Here is a 21,138-nt window from a genome sequence, read left to right on the forward strand (position 1 = left end):
TCATTGTTGGCATTGCACTGAAAAGTGAATAAGCATTTCAAGATTAATAACAACATCCATTTTTAAAGACACAAATGTCTCTTGCTTTCTTAACTAATGCCATTCATTTTTCCTTACCCAAATTTTCCCTTTAGCATGACAAAACAAAGCTGGATTGCTCATCTTCAAAACGCTCCTCAAAAGTTTGCAGAGCTATGAGGCCTTTGACTGCAAAATCTCCTTTATTTTGCATTTGGACCTCAAAAGTCCACTAGCTGAAGCCAGGTGTTCCCCAAAGGGACTGAAGCTTGCCCAAACAAGCTGCCTTAAATCACAGAACCCTAAAGCTGCAAATGAGTGCTAGAGGTCATCTAGTCCAACCCCCAACTCAGGGCAAGACCCACAAAAGTAACTCTGACAGATGATCATCTATCCTCTGGCTGAAATCTGATAACAAAGGAGAACTCACCAGGCCATGTGACTGCCTGTTCCACTGGCTGACAGCTCATACAATCAATAAATTCCTCTTGATGCCTCCTTCCTGGCACTTTTAACCCATTCATACTGGTCCCCCCTCTACCCAAATGTAGCTATGTAGTTGCTAAGTGAATCACGTGGTTGCCCAATGATTTTGCTTGCCAGAAGCCAGCTGGGAAGGTTGAAAATGGTGATCACATGACCAAGGGATGTTCTGATGGTCATAAATGTGAACTGGCTGCCGAGCACCCAAATCATGATCATGTAACTGTGGGACGCTGCAACCTTCATAAGTGAGGACCAGTTGCAAGTCGTTTTTTCCAACACCGTCGTAAGTCCGAACTGTTACTAAACAAAAGGTTTTCTGGGTCTCACTAGGCATTTTGTTTCAACTATTGTTCAGCAGCTCAGAATCCCTGTTGACCAACTGAAAGCCATCTACAGATCAGCCGGTGGATCCTAGCCTACTTCCTGCCAATCCACGATCCTAGTTTTTACGGGGACCCTGATGGTTCACTGGATCCCGTGCTTTGCAGAATTCCCACTTCCCCTGCCCCATTCTTTGCAGCCAACACACCTGAAGTTTGGGGCAGAGGCCCACTCGAGCGCCAGGCAGGCCAAATCCACGGTAGCGTAGACCAGCAGGAAGAAGATGGTGACCACTGCAGCTATGGTGTTCAGCTTCCCGGAAAACAGCACCAGCTGTGAAAGACAGACAAGTGAAGTCAGGAATGATGGAATGGGCAGCCAACCACAGGATGCCAGGGCCCCCTTCTTGTTGCACATTCCCAGAATCCCCCAGTTGGCAGAAGGGATTCTGGGAGTTAAAAATTCAACACATCTTCCCAAGTTTGGGAAAGCTGGTGGGTTGAAGACTGCTCCAAAGCAAGAATTCCTGATTGTGCAGGGATCTAGCCCTAAAACTGATTATATATCTACTTTTATTCTGGGGATGGGCTATCAGAGACAGGGATAACAGCAGTGCCCTGATCCAGCATCAGAATGGATGCAAAGGAGACATGATGTGGGCAAATCCTGCCTTCTTGAGACAGGAGGGATCTTCAGTGCTCCAAATTCTCAGCTCAAAAGCACCTTGGAGGGCACAATCCCCATTCCACGCTGAGGAACAATCAGGAATGCTTCTTAAAGGAGCCTGCAGGTGACTTTGCCAGCCTCCTCCATCCCCACCACACAGCCTCCTTCTGGATCAGCATTTCTTTAACCTTAAGTCAACGGACAGCCTTCAAGGGTTAAAGGACACAGAGTGAGACAAAAAAAAAAAAACTAAACTAAAAATCAAAAGCTGTTCCCAACCAGTATCAGCAACTAGTTTCATGCACATTTCAAAACAATTGTGCAAAACAGGTTCTCTTCAGACAGAAGGTTTGCCTTTAAAACAAAACAAAAAAAGAGGACTATCTAAAATGCAATTTGGGGGAAAAAAGAAAGAATACACTAAGTCTCAGATTTTGCTTGGTTGAGCATTGATCCAGATTCTATCTCTTTTCCATGTTAATTTGCTTTAAAAAAACAAGACAGAGAATCTAAATGACAACTCATATTTTAATTAGTATATTTGGACACATGGTATCTCAAAAATGCATTTAGATACAGATATATATTCTGAACAGAAAACTTTGTCGTTATGGTAATGCTGCCTTGTGAAAAATAAATGGATAACTACCTTCTCATCTGTATTTTAGTCCAGGAACTGTTGATCTATTATACCTGTATATACTGAATGCATCACAAACTAGGCCATGGTTTTGTTTTAACCATAGTTTGTTGAACAAGCTGCAATCTGTTGGATCTGCAATTTATTTAAACCATGGTTTACAAACCACTATGGCTGAGTTCATGCAGCATGCTAAACCAGAGCCGAGCCCATAAATTCTTCAAAAGCATACTTAACTGCAAAAGGAGTCCAGTGTGGTATGGTGGTTCAAGTGCTGGACCAGGAGTGGGGAGAGCCAGGTTTAAATCCCAACTCAGCCATGCAAGATCAAGCAGTGGCTGTGGGCCAGTCATTGTCTCAACCGAAACCTACCTCAAAAGGTTGTTGTTTGGGGGGAAAATGGGAGAATGGAGTGCCACATGTTGCCACCTTCAGCTTCTAGAGCAGTGTTCCTCAACCTTGGCAACTTTAAGATGTGTGGACTTCAACTCCCAGAATTCCCCAGCTAGCAAGCTGCCTGGGGAATTCTGGGAGTTGAAATCCACACATCTTAAAGCTGCCGAGCTTGAGAAACACTGTTCTAGAGGAAAGGCAGGCTGTAAAGCTCATAAAATTTGTGCCTTCTTGGCAAGATTTTTGGAAGTGGTTTGCCCTTGCCTCCGTCTTCCTAGAGCTGAGAGAGAGGGACTGGCCCAAGGTCACCCAGCTGGCTTTGTGCCTAAGGCAGGACTTGAACTCGTGGTCCCCTGGTTTCTAGCCCAGTTCCATAACCACTGCACCAAACTGGCTCCCATAAAGCTAACAAACAAACAGCTACTGTAAAACGGCTTCATTCAGACAACCTAGATTAACAACACCCAATTGCTGTGTTTGCCTAGTGCTACGCCCCGGCAAAGAAGTCATATGAAAGCTTCAGGTCGTGGCCTGATTCATACAACACTCTGAATCACAAACTCCCCAACGTGTTTCAGCTTAGCCTGCTGTGTTACGTGACATCAGTCAAAGCCGTGGGGTGTGGGGAAGGCGCTGGAGACCCAGGCTCTATTTCTCTCTCTCAGCCCCTGAGGAAGGGGCTGCAATGCTCAAGGAGCTGGACCAGGAGCAGGGAGACCCGGGTCCCTGTCTCTCCTCGCCCACAGACGGACTTTGGGCCAACACATCCAACGGGGCAGGGAAGAGGCGGAAGGCGGGCACCTTCTGAGCTCCCACAGAAAGCGCAAGATACAACCTAACATATAAATAAGTAAAAACAAGCATTGTTGAATCTGCTGGTGCCTGAAAGAAAAGCCAACGATCAATATTCCCATACAATAACACTACCCTACGAAGCCCTTTGAGAGCATTTCTAAGAGTCCGGGCGATTGCCCAGGCAGTGTTCAGTGAGAAGATACGCACCATGCTGATCAGAGCATGATCACCCACAGTCATGCAGAAGAGAGGGGAAGGAGGCAGGGAGGAGCGCAGCCATGGGCCAGCCCCATCAGCAGCAGATGCTAGAGCAGGGTTTCTCAACCGTGGCAACTTTAAGATGGGGGGGCTTCAACTCCCAGAATTCCCCAGCCAGCATGTGGGAAACCCAGGCGCTCCCCCCCTATAAAATACCCCACCCTTGACTTGTGATCCACAAAAGCTTAATGACCAGTTGGTCATCCAAAGTGGCTTTTGATCAAAGACCCAGCCCTCCCCTCCCCTTGGAGACACGGTAAAAAACTGCTTTGCTCTCTAGATTGCAGAGCTGAACCGACTTTGCTCCTGACTGCAACCTCCAAAAGCCAAGAGCACCACCGAGTCAGTGCATTCAAAGCTCCACTTCTTTATTTGCTGTCACCGTACAGACAGAATCTTGCCAGACTAAAGCTACCCAAACTAACCTCAGGGGAAATAAGGGGGGAGACTCTAGGGCGGGGCCACCCCGCACTTCTTTACTTTCCCACCAACACTGTCCGCTGTCCGGACTGTGAGTCCTCTTATCTCCTTGGAATGCGCTCCCTCCTTCCCGAGAATCAGCGGCAGCGCTGAAATCCACCACAAATTTTTAGAAACCCCCTTCCACCCTTGGAAGTCCAAATTCTTCAGGCGGACTTTCCTACAGAGCCAGCCCGGGAGACGGAGAAGCATCCGGTTCAGTTCACCCTGCCCACAGAGACCGGGCGCACTGTCTCTCCTAAACAGCGGGAGGAAAGAGAGGCCGGGCTGCTGGGTTCTCTGGTTGCAATTTCACTCGGAGCTGCTGCTGGCAGAGAGCTCACCCTGTACGGGCAGAGCGACTTCAGCAGATGCTTGAGAGGAAAACAGTGGTCAGCTGCTGGTGCAAACATACCTTAAGTTACGCTAAAGTAAGACTAAATGTTAAGAGCAAAGCAGGACAGCCCACTTTGGCAGGACACTCCAGTGATGTTCTCCATTTCCCCAAGCAGAAAGAGCGCAAGCTTTTGCTCAAATGAAGGAACAGAAGAGATCGAGGGAGCATTGGTAATGTGCTTGTTGGATGAACAGAGCAACAGAAAAACAGGTCCCTAGTCTTCTAGGAAACAACCAGGATCCTAAGTTACATCTTCCTAGCCAGTGATTCTCAACCTCTGCAACTTTAAGGTGGGTGGACTTCAACTCCTAGAATTCCCCAGCCAGCAAGGGTGGACTTCAACTCCCAGAATTCCCCAGCCAGCAAGGGTGGACTTCAACTCCCAATATTCCCCAGCCAGCATGGGGAATTCTGGGAGTTGAAGTCCACATATCTTAAACTTGCCAAGATTGAGAAACTGCGCTAGGGGCTTCTCCAGGAGGAAACCCACACCCTACTGCCAAGCTAACTTCCTCCTATTTGCGGCGGCATCTGGGCCCCTTACAGTTGCTCCCCTGGATTGCCCACCACCTTAGAAAGCAGCCAGCTCTTTGCAACGTGGCCCAGTCTGCCCATAACTGCTGAAGGGGAGGGGGACAGCTCGCAGAGGAATGGTTGAGATAATTCAAGCCATTTAAGCAACTGAGGACTTCTAGCCGATTGCGAGTTAATAGTGTGCGCCAAGCCAAGATTGCGCCTGGCTGCGGTAATGGAGCCGCTGCGCCTGGCTCCCCCAACGCTTGCCTTTGATTTATAATTCATTCAGCTGCTCGTTAAAGTGAAGCAGCCACTTCTGAAAGGCACCGTGTGCCGGTGCCAAATGGGCACACCAAGCCTGAAGGTGTCTCCGCAATGACCGGCAACGAGCACAGGTGGGTTCCAAGGAGGGCCGATCGGAGGAACCTCAATAAGCCGACATGTGCTGCGTCACTCCAACCTAGGAGGCCGCAAGACCGAGTCTGGGTGGTGACGGATCCCATCTGGGGTGCTGGGCTGTGGGAGGGAAGCATTCTTAGCTCCATCAGTCACATCCTTTGGAAAATATCCATAGTGTGAGATGGGCCTTCCGCCTCGCTCTTCCTCGTGCACCTTCACAGTTTTCCATGGGGGTAGCTCAGCATCGGGAGTCTTCCTCGTTTCTTCTTTTCCAAGTTCGGCTGCCGACTCCAGGGTTGCCCCGCTGCAAGATTAGGCACTCAAATGGCTTGCCCTGGGATAAGAATCTTCTGGGCTCCAGAAGCAGGTCATCTTCAGGAAAAAAAATTGTCTGCATTCACATGGCCTACTTAACTAGGGCAGAAAACAACAGAGCGTTGCATCCGCACAGCAAGTGAAGATGCAGGTGTGGGCAGAAGCGGGCGTGCTGGGGGCTTAGTTACAGCAGCTTTGCAAAGACAGCCTGTTGAGTTGCATAAATCGTGCTAGCTCAGAAAGCTGGTTATTCAGTAACCATGTTAAGTGCAAACCCAGCCAATGAATTCTCTGATTGCCCCATTCCCACATGCTAGTCAGTGCAGCTAAAGTGACCCTTTTCAACAGCAGACAGGCCTGGGGATGGAGGCTGGGGACGTTCAGCAGTCCAAAGCTCCTCAGGAAGCCATTCCTTGCAGTTGAGCTGCTAGGAATATGGATCTGTACCAGGGCTTCTCGACCTTGGCCACTTTAAGATGGGTGGACTTCAACTCCCAGAATTCCCCAGCCAGCATGGCTGGCTGGGGAATTCTGGGAGTTGAAGTCCACCCATCTTAAAGTGGCCAAGGTCGAGAAGCACTGATCTGTACCATACCAAGCTGGAAGGGTCCATCAAAACCAATGGCTGCGTTCACACAACACGTTTAACCTCGTTTTCCTTGTTGGCACAATACAATGAGCTAAACAAATGGGCTGAGCCTAATCCATTAAAAAAACACCCAATCAGGGTTAAAACGAGAGAAATTTAGCATGTCGTGTGAACGCAGCTGCTGAGTCTTTACTCAGCTGGGTTAAGGGTATTGTGGGAACATGGTGGAATAGCTTCACCAATCTTCCCAACCTGGTTCTCTCTAGCTATGCTGGGAATTCAGCGCCAGGATGCAGAGGGGGAAACATTCAGTTGCAGAAGACTTTTCAGATCCTTCCTCGAATGCTGAAGATGAAACGCTAAATCTGGGGTCAAAGCAGGTGCACCACATCGCTGGCATACAACTCTTCCCAGACTTCTGACTTGTGGCACGACCTTTTATTTATTTATTTAATTTATATCACCGCCCATCTCCCCCGACGGGTGTAATGTTCTCCGCAGCTCTAAATTCAGCGTTGGCTGGCTGGCCGTTGTGTCTCTGGGCTGCAAGCACCTTCTGCCTCGGGACAAGCACACAGCCGCGCGCCTTGCCGTTTTTTGACACTCCTAGTAAAGGGGACCGCTCCCTTAGGTAATTAGCTGCAGGACTCCCTGCGTCTGTAAGGTTCCTCTCCAAGGCGCAGAGCACGTTTTCTCTAGGGCTGAGAGGAGACAACAAAAGCCATTGTGCCCAGCAGGGTCCCATAATGCTTCTCCCCGAGATGAGCGTTCCCCCTCCTTGGAGAGCATGAACGGGAGACCCCGTGCTCCACTCAAACTGCTCAGAGGGCAGCAGGGAGGAATTCCAGAGTCAAGGAACCATCTTTTTTCTTTTCCCTTCCTGCTCTATTCTCAGCTCCAGCATGGGCCTCATCTTTTGGATGTTGCACTTTCGGATCCTGCCGAGTGCCTTGGAAGTTCATCAGAACCGGCCGAACTGGCAAAGACTTTCTGGAGAAATATCTGAAAGGGATTAGCTGCTGGATCCCGGAACAGCCTCAGGAGGTGGTGGAATTTCCTTCAATGATCCATCAGAGGTGCAGCAGTGGCATTCTGCACTGTGAACAGGGGTGGGGGGGCGGTCAGGGGTCAGGCTAGATGACCTCCCACACTTTCAATTTTACGATTCTGCCCTTGCCCACGGAGGTAAATCTGGAATCTAGCTGCTGCAAATGCAGAAACCGGCTACCACAGAATCTCTTTGCCTTTGTGCTTGTGCAGCATGACCAAAGGGGAAGAAAAGATGTCCTACAAGATGGATTTGAAGGACCCGGCTAGGAACAGACCCTCCTGGAGAAAATCTTTCTATGTGGTTGCAAAGAGTCGACACTGACTTGCTGGTACATAAATCATCATCAATCAAAAGATGGATGTACAAACCACTGGAAACCGTGACTTCTAATCTCCATAGAGCAGGCAGCCGCGACTGAATCAATCTGCACTTGCTCAGAGGCACTCTTGCTTTGGGAAAATCTTTGCACATGGAAGTGGAACTCTGGGGATGCTAGGCTGCCATGAGGAAAAGCACAGCCGGTGCCAGCGATGGATGGCTGGCAGACCCCATCTGCCCTCCCCCGGTCTGGAAATTGTCTCTGCCTTTTCGTTCCTCAGATCTCTTGGCCGCTGCACCCATTTGTCCACCGTCCCGGGCTCAGAGACACGGGTCTGATGTCTCCCAGCCGGCCTGCGTTGCAACCAGCGCTTCTCCCGCCTCTTGCATCACAGGAAACATCTACCGGGGTGGCTTCGGCTGAGCCCAGCGCCCCTAATGGCTCCCCCGCCCCCTCCCCGTTCTTTTCAACTGCTCCGCAATGTTCTTCGCCGGGTAATGGGGCAATCTTTTTTTTTGCATTACACGTATTTGTCCAATTTGGCGTGCTGTTCAGAGAGGCGAGGATGGCAGCTCCTGCAGATTAGCTGGTGGGAGTTTTCCAACGGCGGAGTGGGCTCATCTTGCTGGGAGACATTTGCACGTGGCATCGTACCAATGGCTGGAAGCACCTGGGATGCTTCCAGCAGAACCTGCAAGGTCAGACCTGGGCCACCTGACTTCATTTCACACCCCATCCCACCCCAGCTTCTCATCCCCACCAACATTCACTTTATCCTCCTATTTCCCCATCAGTCTTGCATCTCTGCAAAGGTTCAGATCGAAAGAGAAAAAATTATCAAGATGCCTACAAGTACAGGTAGTCCTCGCTTAAAGACCACAATTGGGGCCAGAATTTCGATTACTAAACGAACCCAACCCAATTTTACGACCTTTTTTGCGGCTGTCGTTAAGTGAATCACAGCAGGTGTTAAGCGAACCACATGGTTGTTAAGTGAATCACGTGGTTGCCCATTGATTTTGCTTGCCAGAAGCCAGCTGGGAAGGTCAAAAATGGTGATCATGTGACCATGGGATGCTGCAACAGTCATAAATGTGAACTGGTTGCCAAGTGCCCAAATCATGATCACATGAGTGTGGGGATGCTGTGACGGTCATAAGTGTGAGGACCGGCTGTAAGTCATTTTTTCAGCGCCGTCATAAGTCCGAACCATCACTAACTGAATGGTTGTTAAGTGAGGACTATCTGTATGCTGCGGCTTGTATGAAAGCAGAGACATGCTCAGCACATGCTCAAGGGACGACTTCTCTATATGCCCCAAAGCAGAGGCCGAGCACATAGCAAAGATCTTCCCCCCCGAATTTTCCCAGCCGTGCTTCTCCACAGCTGCCTCAGCCACACGCCTTGTCTTCTCTTTGCTCGTCCTCAGCAAGCCTTTTGATCAAACCCAGATCTTCCATCTTGCCTTTCTAATGCATTTACATCCATCCATTTCCAGGGGAAGCGGCTTTTGCAAAAATTGGTCCCCCAAGGCAGCGAGACGCCATAAACTTATGCCGGTAGATCAAAATGTTATTTTAAAGATAAGGCCATGAATATGCCAGGAAATATTTTCAGACTTTTTAAGCTTGCCTCGGTGGAGCTATAGTCCCACTATCACATGCGCCATCTTGACTTTTTTTACCATAACCAGCAGACACTCCAGCCTACATAACATCGACTACTGATAGATCCTCTCCTTCAAGAACATCGGCAGGCAAGAGAGGCAAAAAAGTCAGGATGGCAGCTGCAACCGCATGATACAGTCCCAACATTTGACGTGGATCCTCACCCGTGGAATTGTCTAACTCCCCTCCCTAATCTTTGAAGCTGTTGACACTGGTCACTATTACCTTCTCTTGGGGCAACGAGAACCCCAGTTCTGCTACCAGCTGAGTAAAGAACCATTTCTCCAACCGGGATAAGATCCTGAATTTGAGAAGATGCCTCAAATTCCAGTTTGTTTTGGGACAGGAAAAAAAAAACCTTCTCTCATCCATCCCCCTTACTGTACTCTATTGCAATGAATCCAAGAAAAACTGTCCCATTTTAAAAGTAAATTATTTGGGGGAAATCTTTTATTTTTTCGGAATAATAATTTTTATCCTGCCTTTTTATATATATAACTCAAGACGGCAAAGAAACCTAATGTAGTTTTCTCCGTGTCTGCCCTGAATTCCATGCTAGTCAACTCCTCTGGATGTCCCTACTGGGTTCTAGTGCATCCTCCTGATTTATTCGTTCAATCAATTTATACACCCACTTCCATCTCAAGAAAAGAAAGACAGACAGATACACGCTTCCAGCATGTCCTGCCATAGTGATTTTTTATCTTACTTTGTCTTCCAGGTGACATTTCTGGAGGCATTAGAAGACTCAGTGATAACAACCAGAGTGATGAGAATTATGGGGTGTCCTGATGCAGATGACGATCAAAACGTCCTCTGCTAGTTCCCTTCCTTGCACAAAGGGAAGGACACGCCCCTACATATGCCACACACCCCCCCCCCAGCAAGTACTGCAGCCCACAACTGGAATCCCAGCAATTACGACCACCTTCGGCTATGATGGCCCTTGAGGGATGAGAAAGTGGGGATTCCAGAGTCTGTGGGGCCCTGCTCCACATGGGGAAGCACACAGGCCTACAGAGAAAAACAACATGGCCATCATGTCCCAGGCGGGCTCACGGTGCTGAGCACCTAAGTAGCTTACTGATTGCGAGATTGCGGGGAGAGTGAGAGAGGAATGGAAGAGAGAACAGACTTAAATAGTGGCGTGCTGCTAAGTGTTTAAGAACTCGCTCGGCCGGCTCTACCACTAGCTGGGGAACAGTTGATTGGCACCCTAGGTGTCGAGGCTCACCTCTGCTGCCAACTGGCTGGCAAAATTCCCGGAAATGTAACAATCGGCTCTCACAAGCCAGCTCCAGTACACCACTGGATATAAACAATCGAGAGGTTGGAGGGGGAACCTGTTGGGATTTCATAAACAGTGACTTAGCCCAGGTGGCCAAAAACCTGGGAAGAAGCGTTTCATATCCTTCAAAAAGAGACTCCACCTTAATGATGTCACAATCAAGGTGGGTGGGAAATTCCTCTTGCCCTCTGGGGGATTCTGTATTTACCCCCAATTCTAGCACTTTATTTGTCTGGGTTAATTCTGGCTTCCTTGATCTGACCGAGATGCCTGCTTCTTTCCAAGATGTCTTGCCTCCTAATTTGCTTGCTCAGATGCCAGCTTCGACTTAGTTGCAAGGGGTCCCCTTGCCAGATCGGCCCCCTCTGAATGCCAGCCTCATGCCTCTGGGACTCACACCATCGGCAGCCCTGCCCTCAGCTGCCCCTGGCTGAGGTTGGCAAGGCAGACCTCCTTCCTCTGAGCTCCCTGACATTACAGTTGCATTCATGCAACACGCAGAAGCCCAGTTAAGGAATGCACCCACTTTCTTGGTGGTATTCCATAAAAGCTAAACTAACCCAGTGACCTGTGTTCATTTAAAATGTTAAGCTCCAAGAAAGCAAATCAAGGTTATCAACAGAAGAGAGTATTAGGTATGTTCGCCACCTTGAGTTAGTTATAAAAATAATAAAGGCAGGATAGAAAATAAATAAATAAAAATAAAATAAAATAAATATCTGTAGCTAAGGGTTGAACTAGCACCGAAGATGTTGCCTGGTTGAGCAACGAAACGTCTGCAAGCAAACAACCAAGCTCAGAGAGCACCGAGGACTCCACAAATCAAGGTTAACACAAGCAAGGGTTGTGCAAATGCACAGGATGAGTCTTTCTCTGGCAAAGCACATTGTGTGAACACACAGATGAACAGTAATGAAAGAGGCACTAAACTCACCTGAACAAGCATCCAGGAGAAGATCACAGCTACCCATGGGTTCCCACCAGCCGACGTCTGCTTTGCTGGGCCTAAAACTTTGCCTTTATCACAAGGAAATTGAATGACGGGCGGGGAGTGGGGGGGGGGAGAAAATAAAACAATTCATAAAGACCACTGGTTCTACTACAATTCTGTTTAGCATAGATAGAATTGCGGGGACGACCTCTTCCACAGAGACCCAGGGGTTCATAGCGGAAAGCATCTAGCCTTTTTATTAAATCTATCGCTGAGGCTGTCAACTCACTGGCAATGTTATTTATTTATTTGTCAAATTTTGCCACCGCCCATCTCCCCCAAAGGAGGGACCACTCAGAAACCTTCAGAAAGCACGAACATTTTAACTAGAGTTTTCTCCCCAATTCAGACACGACCATCCTAAGTCAATTTGCATTTGCAATTGCATTTTTAAAAATTCCATGAATTGGATGGATTCCTAATTAGCTATCCTAACTACAAGCCACTGAGAGCCTTTATTCACCATGGATTTGTCCAGTTCCCTTTTTTACAGGTGTCTCAATCAGTGGCCATCTATCTTGTGGCAGGGAATTCCACAAGCTAATTGCACGCTGAGTGAAGGTACCCTTCCTTTTATATGTCCTCAATCTGCTCCCATTTAGTTTCAAGAGATGAACTGGAGTTCTAATATAAGGAGAAGGGGAAAAAAACCTTTGCCTCATTCTAGTTTTCTCTGCACCGTACAGAACTTCACTTCTACCACACCCTTGTAATTTGCCTGTTGGGAGGGGGAGGGCCTGAAAAGCCCCAAATCCACTACATTTTGTCAATTCCGCAAAATATTTTTTGAAATGCAGCAACCATGACTGGATGCTTTAGTTCAATGGGGTCATCCAAGAGATTTGTCTAAAGGCCTTACCGTTTGGGCCGTTTCACTTTCAGTCTATATTCATTTTCGTTTTCATGATTTAGCATCAAGTATAGTTGCCTATTGTTGCTTTAATATCTGTCAACTGCCCAGGGCCCACTAAGATTGGGGTGGTGGCTTAATCACACAAACTAACAATCCTTTTCTAATGACCTCATAATGGGAATTTTACTTTTCTTTTTTTCTTTACAATGCCTACTCACTGGGTCAGTGTTTTCATGGAGTTACACCTTCTTAGTTACTCACTATCACTTCAGTCCCCATCAGCACCTATGACATTAGATATTTTTGCCCCAATATTTTACACTTTACACTCGCTTGCATGTTTTGCCATTTGCCATTTTAAGGCCCATTTCCTCCGACGAAAGAAAAATTTTCAGAGCTCCATAACTTCGTATTTTCCTCTTATCTGCTTCGGTGCTACTCTTCTTAGGCACCAGGCTGCGATGCATGAAAAATATAACTTAGAAATAAAATCTGATTTTCCTTTGAGAACATTTCTTCCTTCTCCTCTGCAAAGGTACAAAATCCACCAAATCAAAAAGGGGCTGGGCTAATTGGAAGGTCTCTAATAAAGGTAATAGAAGAATCGCACATGTCATTTAATCTGGCTTTTGCTTGTTGGATTTGCTATAGATCATGGTTATCAGAAGATGTGCTTCATGCAATAGGATCACAAAGGAAGGGGCCTTTTCAGTAGTGGCACCCCAAATGGGGAACCCCTTTCCTGTTCTACCAACCACAACCTCCCAATTCTTGGGTGCCAAGTGAAGTGATTTTGATTCATCAAAGCCTTTTTTGTGGTGGGGGGCACTGTCTGCCTTACAGTTCTGCAGCTTTATAGCCCTTTGCTTTTATCGTTATAGGAAACCGAAGACACAATGTATTTTCTTTATTACGGTACTTTTATATTCTTGTGTACTTCCCCAGAATTTGTTAGGTCTGAAGGGCAGGCTAGCAATTATTAAAACTGTAATTCCGCCCTCGCTCCAGGCAGCAATGCGATCTGCAGACTCTTGGCTTTTTCAGCACCATCGCTGGGTACATCCTGCACCCCTTCTGTGCTTCCTGGCCATTTGCTAGAAAAATCTATTTTCTTGGTAAGATAATATGTTCCATAAAGCAGGCAAGATGCCTAGAAAAGTCCAAAATCCTCACTAGGGCAATGCTTTATTAGGGTCAATCCACACATCACAAAATAATGAATGAAGAATTTTTCTAACTACATCTGGTGATATTGCTACAGCTGCCGAAACAAAGCAGGGAGAACGTTCAAAGGGATGTGTAATTTTTTTCTCTCTTTTTTGTATGGCAGGCCTATGAAGGAGATCAGTTTCATACAGTACTGGGCATGGTAGACATGTTTTTTCTCTACTAATGTTCCAATTCTTCTTTTCACTCATAAAGTAAATTTAAAACTTCCTTTGGGCTGAGTTCATTGGCAGATACCTTCACAGACATGTGGAGTTTTCATATTGCAGAAATTCTTTGCCCTTGGCTTCTTCTGCCATGATTCTTTCAACTTCCCAGTTGCTTATAACTTTGGGTTTTTGAGTGGTCCCCCATCCAACTATTAACTAGCCTGGCTCTGCTTAGCTTTTTCAGGATGAGCCCCAGCTGCCTGGGTGACTCATCCCGCATCCAATCTCCCTTTTCTTCCTTCTGGGTCAGAAACCCCTTCTCACACGTCATGGATCAACCACAACCTGGGCCACAAGCTGTTGGTGGCAACGCTTCTCACTGGGCTCATGTATTGTGGCTTCTTGTGAACATACCACAATTGGCACTTGTGCCCACATGATTATTATGGTTGACAACCCACAGTGGCTAGGCCCATGCAGCCAGACCAGCCACTCCCAGGCTTAGCTTGCTTGTAGGACACCTACATGGTGTCAATAAGCATTTCAACTGAGAAAGTCTTGAAGGGTGCTTGGCAGAAGTTTGGACTAGTCCATCCTTGTGGTCCTTCTGACCCCGCAACTCTTATGACACGATGGAACCCAAACATTCTTGAGCAAAAGAAGCCCGCTTGGAGAGGCACCTTGCCAGAGCATTGCTCAGCACATCAAGTTCTTCCCTGCTACTCACCAAAGAGGTCATCTTTGGCCAAAGCATACAGGATCCGGGAGGCCCCAATGAGGTTGCTCATGGCAGCTGAGAGGGTCGAAAAGTAGACCCCGATAATGACAAACGGGGGCCAGATGTTGATGTCCTTCAAAAAGCTGTAGTCCCGTTGGAGAAGAAGCCTGGAGAAAGAAGAACCACTGGGTAGAAGAATGTTGCATGATGGAGTCACATAGGCAATATGTGACTATAATAATGTCCCCTAGTCTTGAAGTGATGACAGTGGTATGTATCTTTGATAGATAACTCCCTAGGTTTAAATAGGTCCGCAAACCTATTTCACTCCCAAAGAGAGCTACAAATGGGATTGAGGGAAAGTGCAGGAGCAAATCAGAGCCAACAGTGGCCATTTTTACATACAGGCCTTCACTCCTCTGATTTATTGGTGGGTTTGACCTACAGGTTTAGCTGGCAGCCAGGCATTTTCCTCCACGTTGAACAAAGCTTTGCTTTTAGATCCACCACCGCTGGTCAAGACGGCCTCTAAAGGCCAGGAATCAAAGCAAATATTCGGGCAGGTTCTTCCAAGGTTAGGGGGTAGACCCAAAGGAAGTGCCAGCAAGAGACTGTGGGAAGGCTGGGAGGGACATGGAAGGAATAATAGACTTAAAGAATCAAGAGACAGGAGGGGAGTTTCTTGGTGACTTGTCTCATAAACAGCAACTCAACCCAGGTGGTGAGAAACCTGGGGATCAGCGTTTCTCATCCTTCAAAGAGACTCCGCCTTAATTCACTTGCTATAAAAGAGGGTGGGAAACTTTTCCTGCACTTTCCAAGATTCTCTGTTTAGCCCCAATCCTAGCATTAAAGACACTTCCTCGGCCTTGCCTGCCTGTGGGGAGCTTGGCCCTGCCACATGGGCAGACTTGCAGGGGAAGGCCTCATGACCAGCACCAAAGCAGGGCTTGCTAAACCTTCCCCATTGCCAGAACCCTGCCAAATGAACCATTGATCACTCTGGAGTCACTTCCCCAATTTTACGAGACGGCAGCTGATGAAATGCCCGGCACGTGAAAAGCCAGGCAGGCAAAATTCAATAAAGCAAATAAAAGGAGAGGATACGGAACTTTCGCTAACGCATCAAACTATACAAATGGCTGGGATTTAATTGGATTTTAACAAGAGACAGGGAGCAGGTGGGAGATAAATTTGCATGGGCTATCAAAGCTGCTGTCTTTTTTGCAATTAATACCTAATTACCCTTAAATTGATCACCTTGCTAATAAGTGCAGCAGAATGGATAGGTTTGAGCTCAGGGGACACCCCGGATTTTGGGGACCAGCCAGCAGCGTTCTTCTCTCAACAGGTGCACGGAGAGGCCGCAGGGCTCCTGTTCGGAAACCCCCATGTGGCTCAGAGGACATCTGGGGTGCGTTCTGCATCCTTCAGCTCACAGCCTGGGATGGGAAGACCACCTTGGAGTTGCAGCTCTGCAGCTCAGATGCAGGGTCTAGAGCAGCCTTTCTCAACCTCAGCCACTTGAAGATGTGTGGACTTCAACGCCCAGAATTCCCCAGCCACCAGGGAACCCCCAAGGAGGAATCCACCCCCTTCCAAACTGCCAGGGCAAGCTACTGTATATAAACCCCACACTCCCTCGCACTGATGATGTGACCTAGTCAGGTAATGAAACCTCTGCAAGCCAACAGCCAACCCCAGAGAGCACCAAGGACTCCACTCCTGAGCTGGAGATTCTCTTCTACTGGAAAGTCCACCTTGCTGAATAACGCCTACTCTATCTCTACATTTCCGGGAACCCCACTGGCACAGCGGCCCCCCGTGATTTGTCCCCGATACCTGCTGGGCTGCCTTTCTATGCTGAGGGCCTATTTCAGCTGGTGCAATTAACACCCAATCTGGTATTTTTAAATGGAGGGGGGAGGCTGTCTCCTCTGCTACTGGATAGACTGGGAGATCAAGGAAGAAATCCGGAGCACTCTATCAGACTTTTCTGAAGAAGGCAACTAGCCAGGATATTTAATTCTGGCCTGTGGAATAAAACACAGGGCCCCAAGCTTGCAGCATGCAGTCAAAAAGGTCAAGATGGCAGCCGCAACAGCACGATTGAAGCTCCACCTGCCTTTTTTGTGGGTTGTAGCTGGAGCTTTGATTGCCGTGTCATGGCCACAATTTTGACTTTTTTGACCACACCCCTGTAGACTTGCTTGCATTGTGCTAAACCAAAACCACTTGATACCTCAGTGCTCTGTAAACTTAAATTATTTGGGAAGACTTCAGAGAGGGCCTAGTAATGGTATTTCTTAATATATTAGCTGAAATACCACCTTCCCTACACACACCTGCCTCCTTTGTTCCCTGTCACTCCCACCCACCCGCCCCGGGCATCTGGGCCCATTCCATTCTGGGGGGCTTTAGGTGAATTGTTGAAACCAGGCCCAGCTGAAAATGCAGCATCTTATTCTGCCAGCCTTCTTCCTGGAGCAACAGAGCCCTTTGCACGCCGAAAAGGCCGATCAGTCCCTTGGCTTGGTCCACTGTGGCTTGCGGGTGGCCACCGGAAAACTTTTGGCAAAGCGGTACTCCGAGCCAGACACTCCCTGGGACCCCAGTGCCGCCTCTCAGCTCCCCCACTGCACTAGGGCTGTTCTGGAGTGCAAGAGGGCGAGGTGGGGGCCGGATGCTGGGCAAACAGCAGCAGGAGGTCCATCAAAGCAAGAGACCATGAAGCTTACCTGGTCTTGAAATCAGCTCATGTTGATGTGATGCTGGGTGGAGGAGTAGGAGGGCAGCAGACTGGCCTATTAAACATTTCACAGTGTGGGGGGGGGGGTAGGAATGGCCGAGGGAGGGGTCGCAGCATGTCAGGCACTGGGTTTGCGAGTGGTCCTGTCCCCTGTCATCATGAGCAATGGCCGTCCATTAAGGTATTAGAACATGACAGCTATAATTCTAACCAATTCCTGCTGGCTGGCCCAGCATCGCACAATTTATAGCAGCACTTTCCAGAGCAGAAAATTAACAAGCCGTGCACTCCGAGAACAAGGCAGGCATGCTCGTTCTCTCCCCCACACACCCACATATGCACACAGCAAATTTTATCCAAATCCTGATTTGCCAATCTCCCCAGGATTGGTGAGGAATATGACAATCTCCCTTTAAGCCCCCCTGTGGGTTCTGCCCCAATTAAAGGCCAGGTGTGCATCCCACTGGGGGCCTGGGACATGCAGGTGTGCTAGAAATGGGTGGGTTTTTTGGATGCTGGAGTCAGTCAACGGGGTGGGGGCTCCCTTTCACTGGATGTGATCAAGCAGGACCTGGACCACCATCTGTCACGGATGCCCTAATCTGGACTCCTGCACGGGGAGGGGGGCTCAGCGACCTAAGTGGTCCCTTCCCATCCTGTCATTCCAGGTCATTTTAGAAGACCAAGGGGGGAAAATCACGAAGGGGAAAAATGAGATGGATGGTTTAGAAGGAGGTGGAGGAGAGCAGGAGGGGAGAAGGAAGGAAACACAGCCTTCAGACTTGCCTGCATATATTAAGAATGGAGATTGTTAGGTTAAGCCTTGGAAAAAAATATTGGGATTTGCAGAACTTGCAGGGCACAAAGACACAGGGGCAAATGGTGGGGAGGGGGGCAAAGGAGACAGCAGAACAGAGAAGGGGAACAGTGCAAAATCTGGAAATGACTCGGGGGCTCCTGCACTGAAGCCTGTGGGCCTGTCACTTCCAATCTGAAACTGCTGAATCTTGGGGTGACCTGCCTTGAAAAAGCTTGGAATTGGTTATTGGGGCAGATCAAGGCCATTCTGAAGGCAGGATCAGCTTGCAGGACTCAAGGGGTGTCCTCCCCACCACAGGCAGGAAACCGAAGTGTCGAGGTACCTTTTGGGGACCTTGAACCTCATCCCGTGCTTGAATTTTTGGATGAAGTTGGGTGGTGCAACGAAGAGCAAAGGAGAGACTCAGTGTGTGTGTGTGCAAGACAGTGACAGAGAGCCCAGCAGGCAAGTGTGGGCAGCAAGGAAGGACAGAAGCAGCTTCCAAGGGACGCAAAAAATACAGAGTATTCGGATCTCATGAGAATAGGGATCTCAAATCTCATTAATCATGCTGCATTAAATTCGTGCCGTGGCAAGGTTTTTTTTTTAACCTCCAGAGTGAGTTTTATGATTTTACAGAATGTGAGGGAGGTTTTTGCTCATGTCACAGAAATGCAAACTCCCCCAGCCCCCAAAAGCAGGAGGTGGCTTCAAGAGATGGTCAAACGGCCATGAAGGATTAGGGAGAGAGGCTGCAGCTTGGCTGGTCCAACAGCTGTAGATCCTGGGATCCTCCATTACTGAGATCCCCGGAATATAATCAAAGGCACACCCACCTGGGATCCTTTGGGTCAAGTTAGACCCTGCTAAATGTCAGGGGACTGAAGGGGCTGTAATTTGGATTCAGCGCCACTGGTTTCAAGAATTCATTTACTTATTTGATTTATACCCTGTTTTTTCTCTGGAAATACATGCAGGTGTATATAGTGCCCCCCCTCCATTTTTCCCCCCACAACAACTACCCTGCAAGGTGGGTTGGAATAAGAGTGCTCAAACTCACCCAAAGAGCTTTCATAATTGGGGGCAATTTGAACCTTGGTCTCCATGGTCCTAGTCCAACCCTATGAGAAGGGCAGTCCATAGGGTGTGGTCAAAAAAGTCAAGGTGGCGCCCATAATGGTGCAACCCAAGATTACATGACTGTAGCCCCCATCTTGACTTTTTTGACCACGCCTCAGACTCCCCTGCCCGCGGGCATCCATTGGTGGGGACAGATGAGTGGCATCATCACACAAGGCCTCAACTTATACGCTTTATCAGACACCCAGGTGCAAGAATGCAATCAAATTGACCTGGGTATTGCAATGCAAAGCTGCACAACCATTTTCACCCAGTCCTATTAGCAAGCAATGCAGACCCAGTGGCAACAGAAAAGATCATCACCGCCCCCACCTGAGATTCTCCTGCATCCCCGTCACCCAACTCATCTGCAATGCCCATTTCAGGAAGACCCTGGAAATTCTCAACATGCCTTCTGCATCAGAACCTGTCTTGAAACTTCCCCTTCACACAAGACCAGAAGACTTCCTCAGCCAATCGCTACGCCCAGCCTCTGAATTTCAGAGACCATTCCAACACTGGGGAACTCCTGAACAATGCTGACCAAAGGCAGACAGACTGGAGCTGGATTATTCACCCGTGCAGGTAAATTTAAGGGTGCAGCATGGGTATTTTTACAGCTGGGATCCAGTACAAGCAATTTGATTTCCAAATGAAACAACAATTGCTGTTTAAGACCAAAGGAATGGAAAAAACAGAGATGGGTAAGAGAAGAACTATGGCCATGGAGCAAGGATCAGCTACGGGCAACTGAATGGCGCGTCCTACCTCTTAATTCGTTTTCCCCTGCAATAGGAGAGAAAAAGGAAGCAGAAGAAAAGGAGCTCGCCAAGAGAAAGGCTTTCCTCGCCACGCTGCCTTTCCAGGCGCAGGGATGTTTTCTGCACACAAACCTGTGCACCCCTTCCTCTTTCCCGCCGTCTAATTCTCCTCCTTAAAAGCTACCAGCTTCAAACTGTCTTGGCTATGAGAGAAGGAGAGGGATGCCTTCCGGAACAGAAAAGTCTGCATGGGTATATCCTAGAATAGCTTTAGCACGTTGCCCCACTTCCTTTGCCTTCTGAGTGGGGACAAGTAAGGGTTTATCTACACTAGGACTGTCAGTGCAAGTATAAAATAAGAGCCGCTCCAAGCATCAGTACGAGACTGAACTCTTTAGAGGTTTAGAGAAGTGTTCCTCAACCTTGGCCACTTGAAGATGGGTGGCGTTGCTGGCTGGGGAATTCTGGGAGTTGGCGTCCACCCATCTCCAAGTGGCCAAGGTTGAGAAACACTGGTCTGCAGGGTTTGTTTCTCCCACAGAACAGCTGTAGGAAACGTGTGCCCCCTGGTGGACAGTCCAGCACCTACCTGTCACAGGTGCAGCTCAGGAGAACAGCCAGCAAATTGTACACAACGTAGGTGAAAATCACTGCCATGATGGTACCCCGAGGAATGGAGTAGCTGGGCCGCTTAAGATCGCCTGGGACAGGAGGAGACTTTGGTCAGGAGCATCCCCGCGGAAAGGAGGCTCCATCCCATGTTGGCCTTCCCCGCCACCCATCCTTTCCTTCGGGCCCTGCAGATTCCCACAGACCTGACATGTTCGATCCAGCCATGATCCCGGTGCAGCCGTTGAACATGACGGCAAAGACGGTACTGAAGGTCATCAGCCGCCCGGTGGTGTAATCGACGCTGTAGTCCGCTGCAAGAGCAGGCAGCAAAGCAGAGTTGCCACAACAGGGTTGCCCAGAGGGAAAAAAGCAGTGGTCGTGAAAAGGGCCTCCTTTGCATCCTAATTAAACAGAGCTCTTCCTCATTTAATTCCTGGGTGCCATTCCTTCAGATGTGAAGGGCCCCCCTCTGCAGTAGGACTACAGGTAGTCCTCGACTTACGACCATCTGCTTAGCGACCATTTGAAGTTACAATGGTGCTGAAAAACGTGACCTATGACCGGTCCTCACACTTACAATCGT

At 48.4% G+C, this 21,138-nt stretch overlaps 1 protein-coding gene across 1 annotated transcript in view; it reads right to left on the minus strand.

Moving 5' to 3' along the window:
- LOC134499593 (solute carrier family 12 member 9-like) overlaps positions 1-21,138 on the minus strand; it is a 96,067-nt gene that overhangs the window by 51,184 nt on the left and 23,745 nt on the right. Inside the window, exons 5-9 of the mRNA XM_063306308.1 lie at positions 20,759-20,866; positions 20,533-20,644; positions 14,525-14,682; positions 11,512-11,594; positions 1,034-1,158 (exon numbers count right to left, since the gene is read on the minus strand). Coding sequence (XP_063162378.1) covers positions 1,034-1,158; positions 11,512-11,594; positions 14,525-14,682; positions 20,533-20,644; positions 20,759-20,866 — 586 coding nt within the window. The remainder of the gene's footprint in view (positions 1-1,033; positions 1,159-11,511; positions 11,595-14,524; positions 14,683-20,532; positions 20,645-20,758; positions 20,867-21,138) is intronic.

Source organism: Candoia aspera, chromosome 6 (assembly GCF_035149785.1).
Source record: "Candoia aspera isolate rCanAsp1 chromosome 6, rCanAsp1.hap2, whole genome shotgun sequence".
In the NCBI taxonomy this organism is placed as follows: Eukaryota; Metazoa; Chordata; class Lepidosauria; order Squamata; family Boidae; genus Candoia; species Candoia aspera.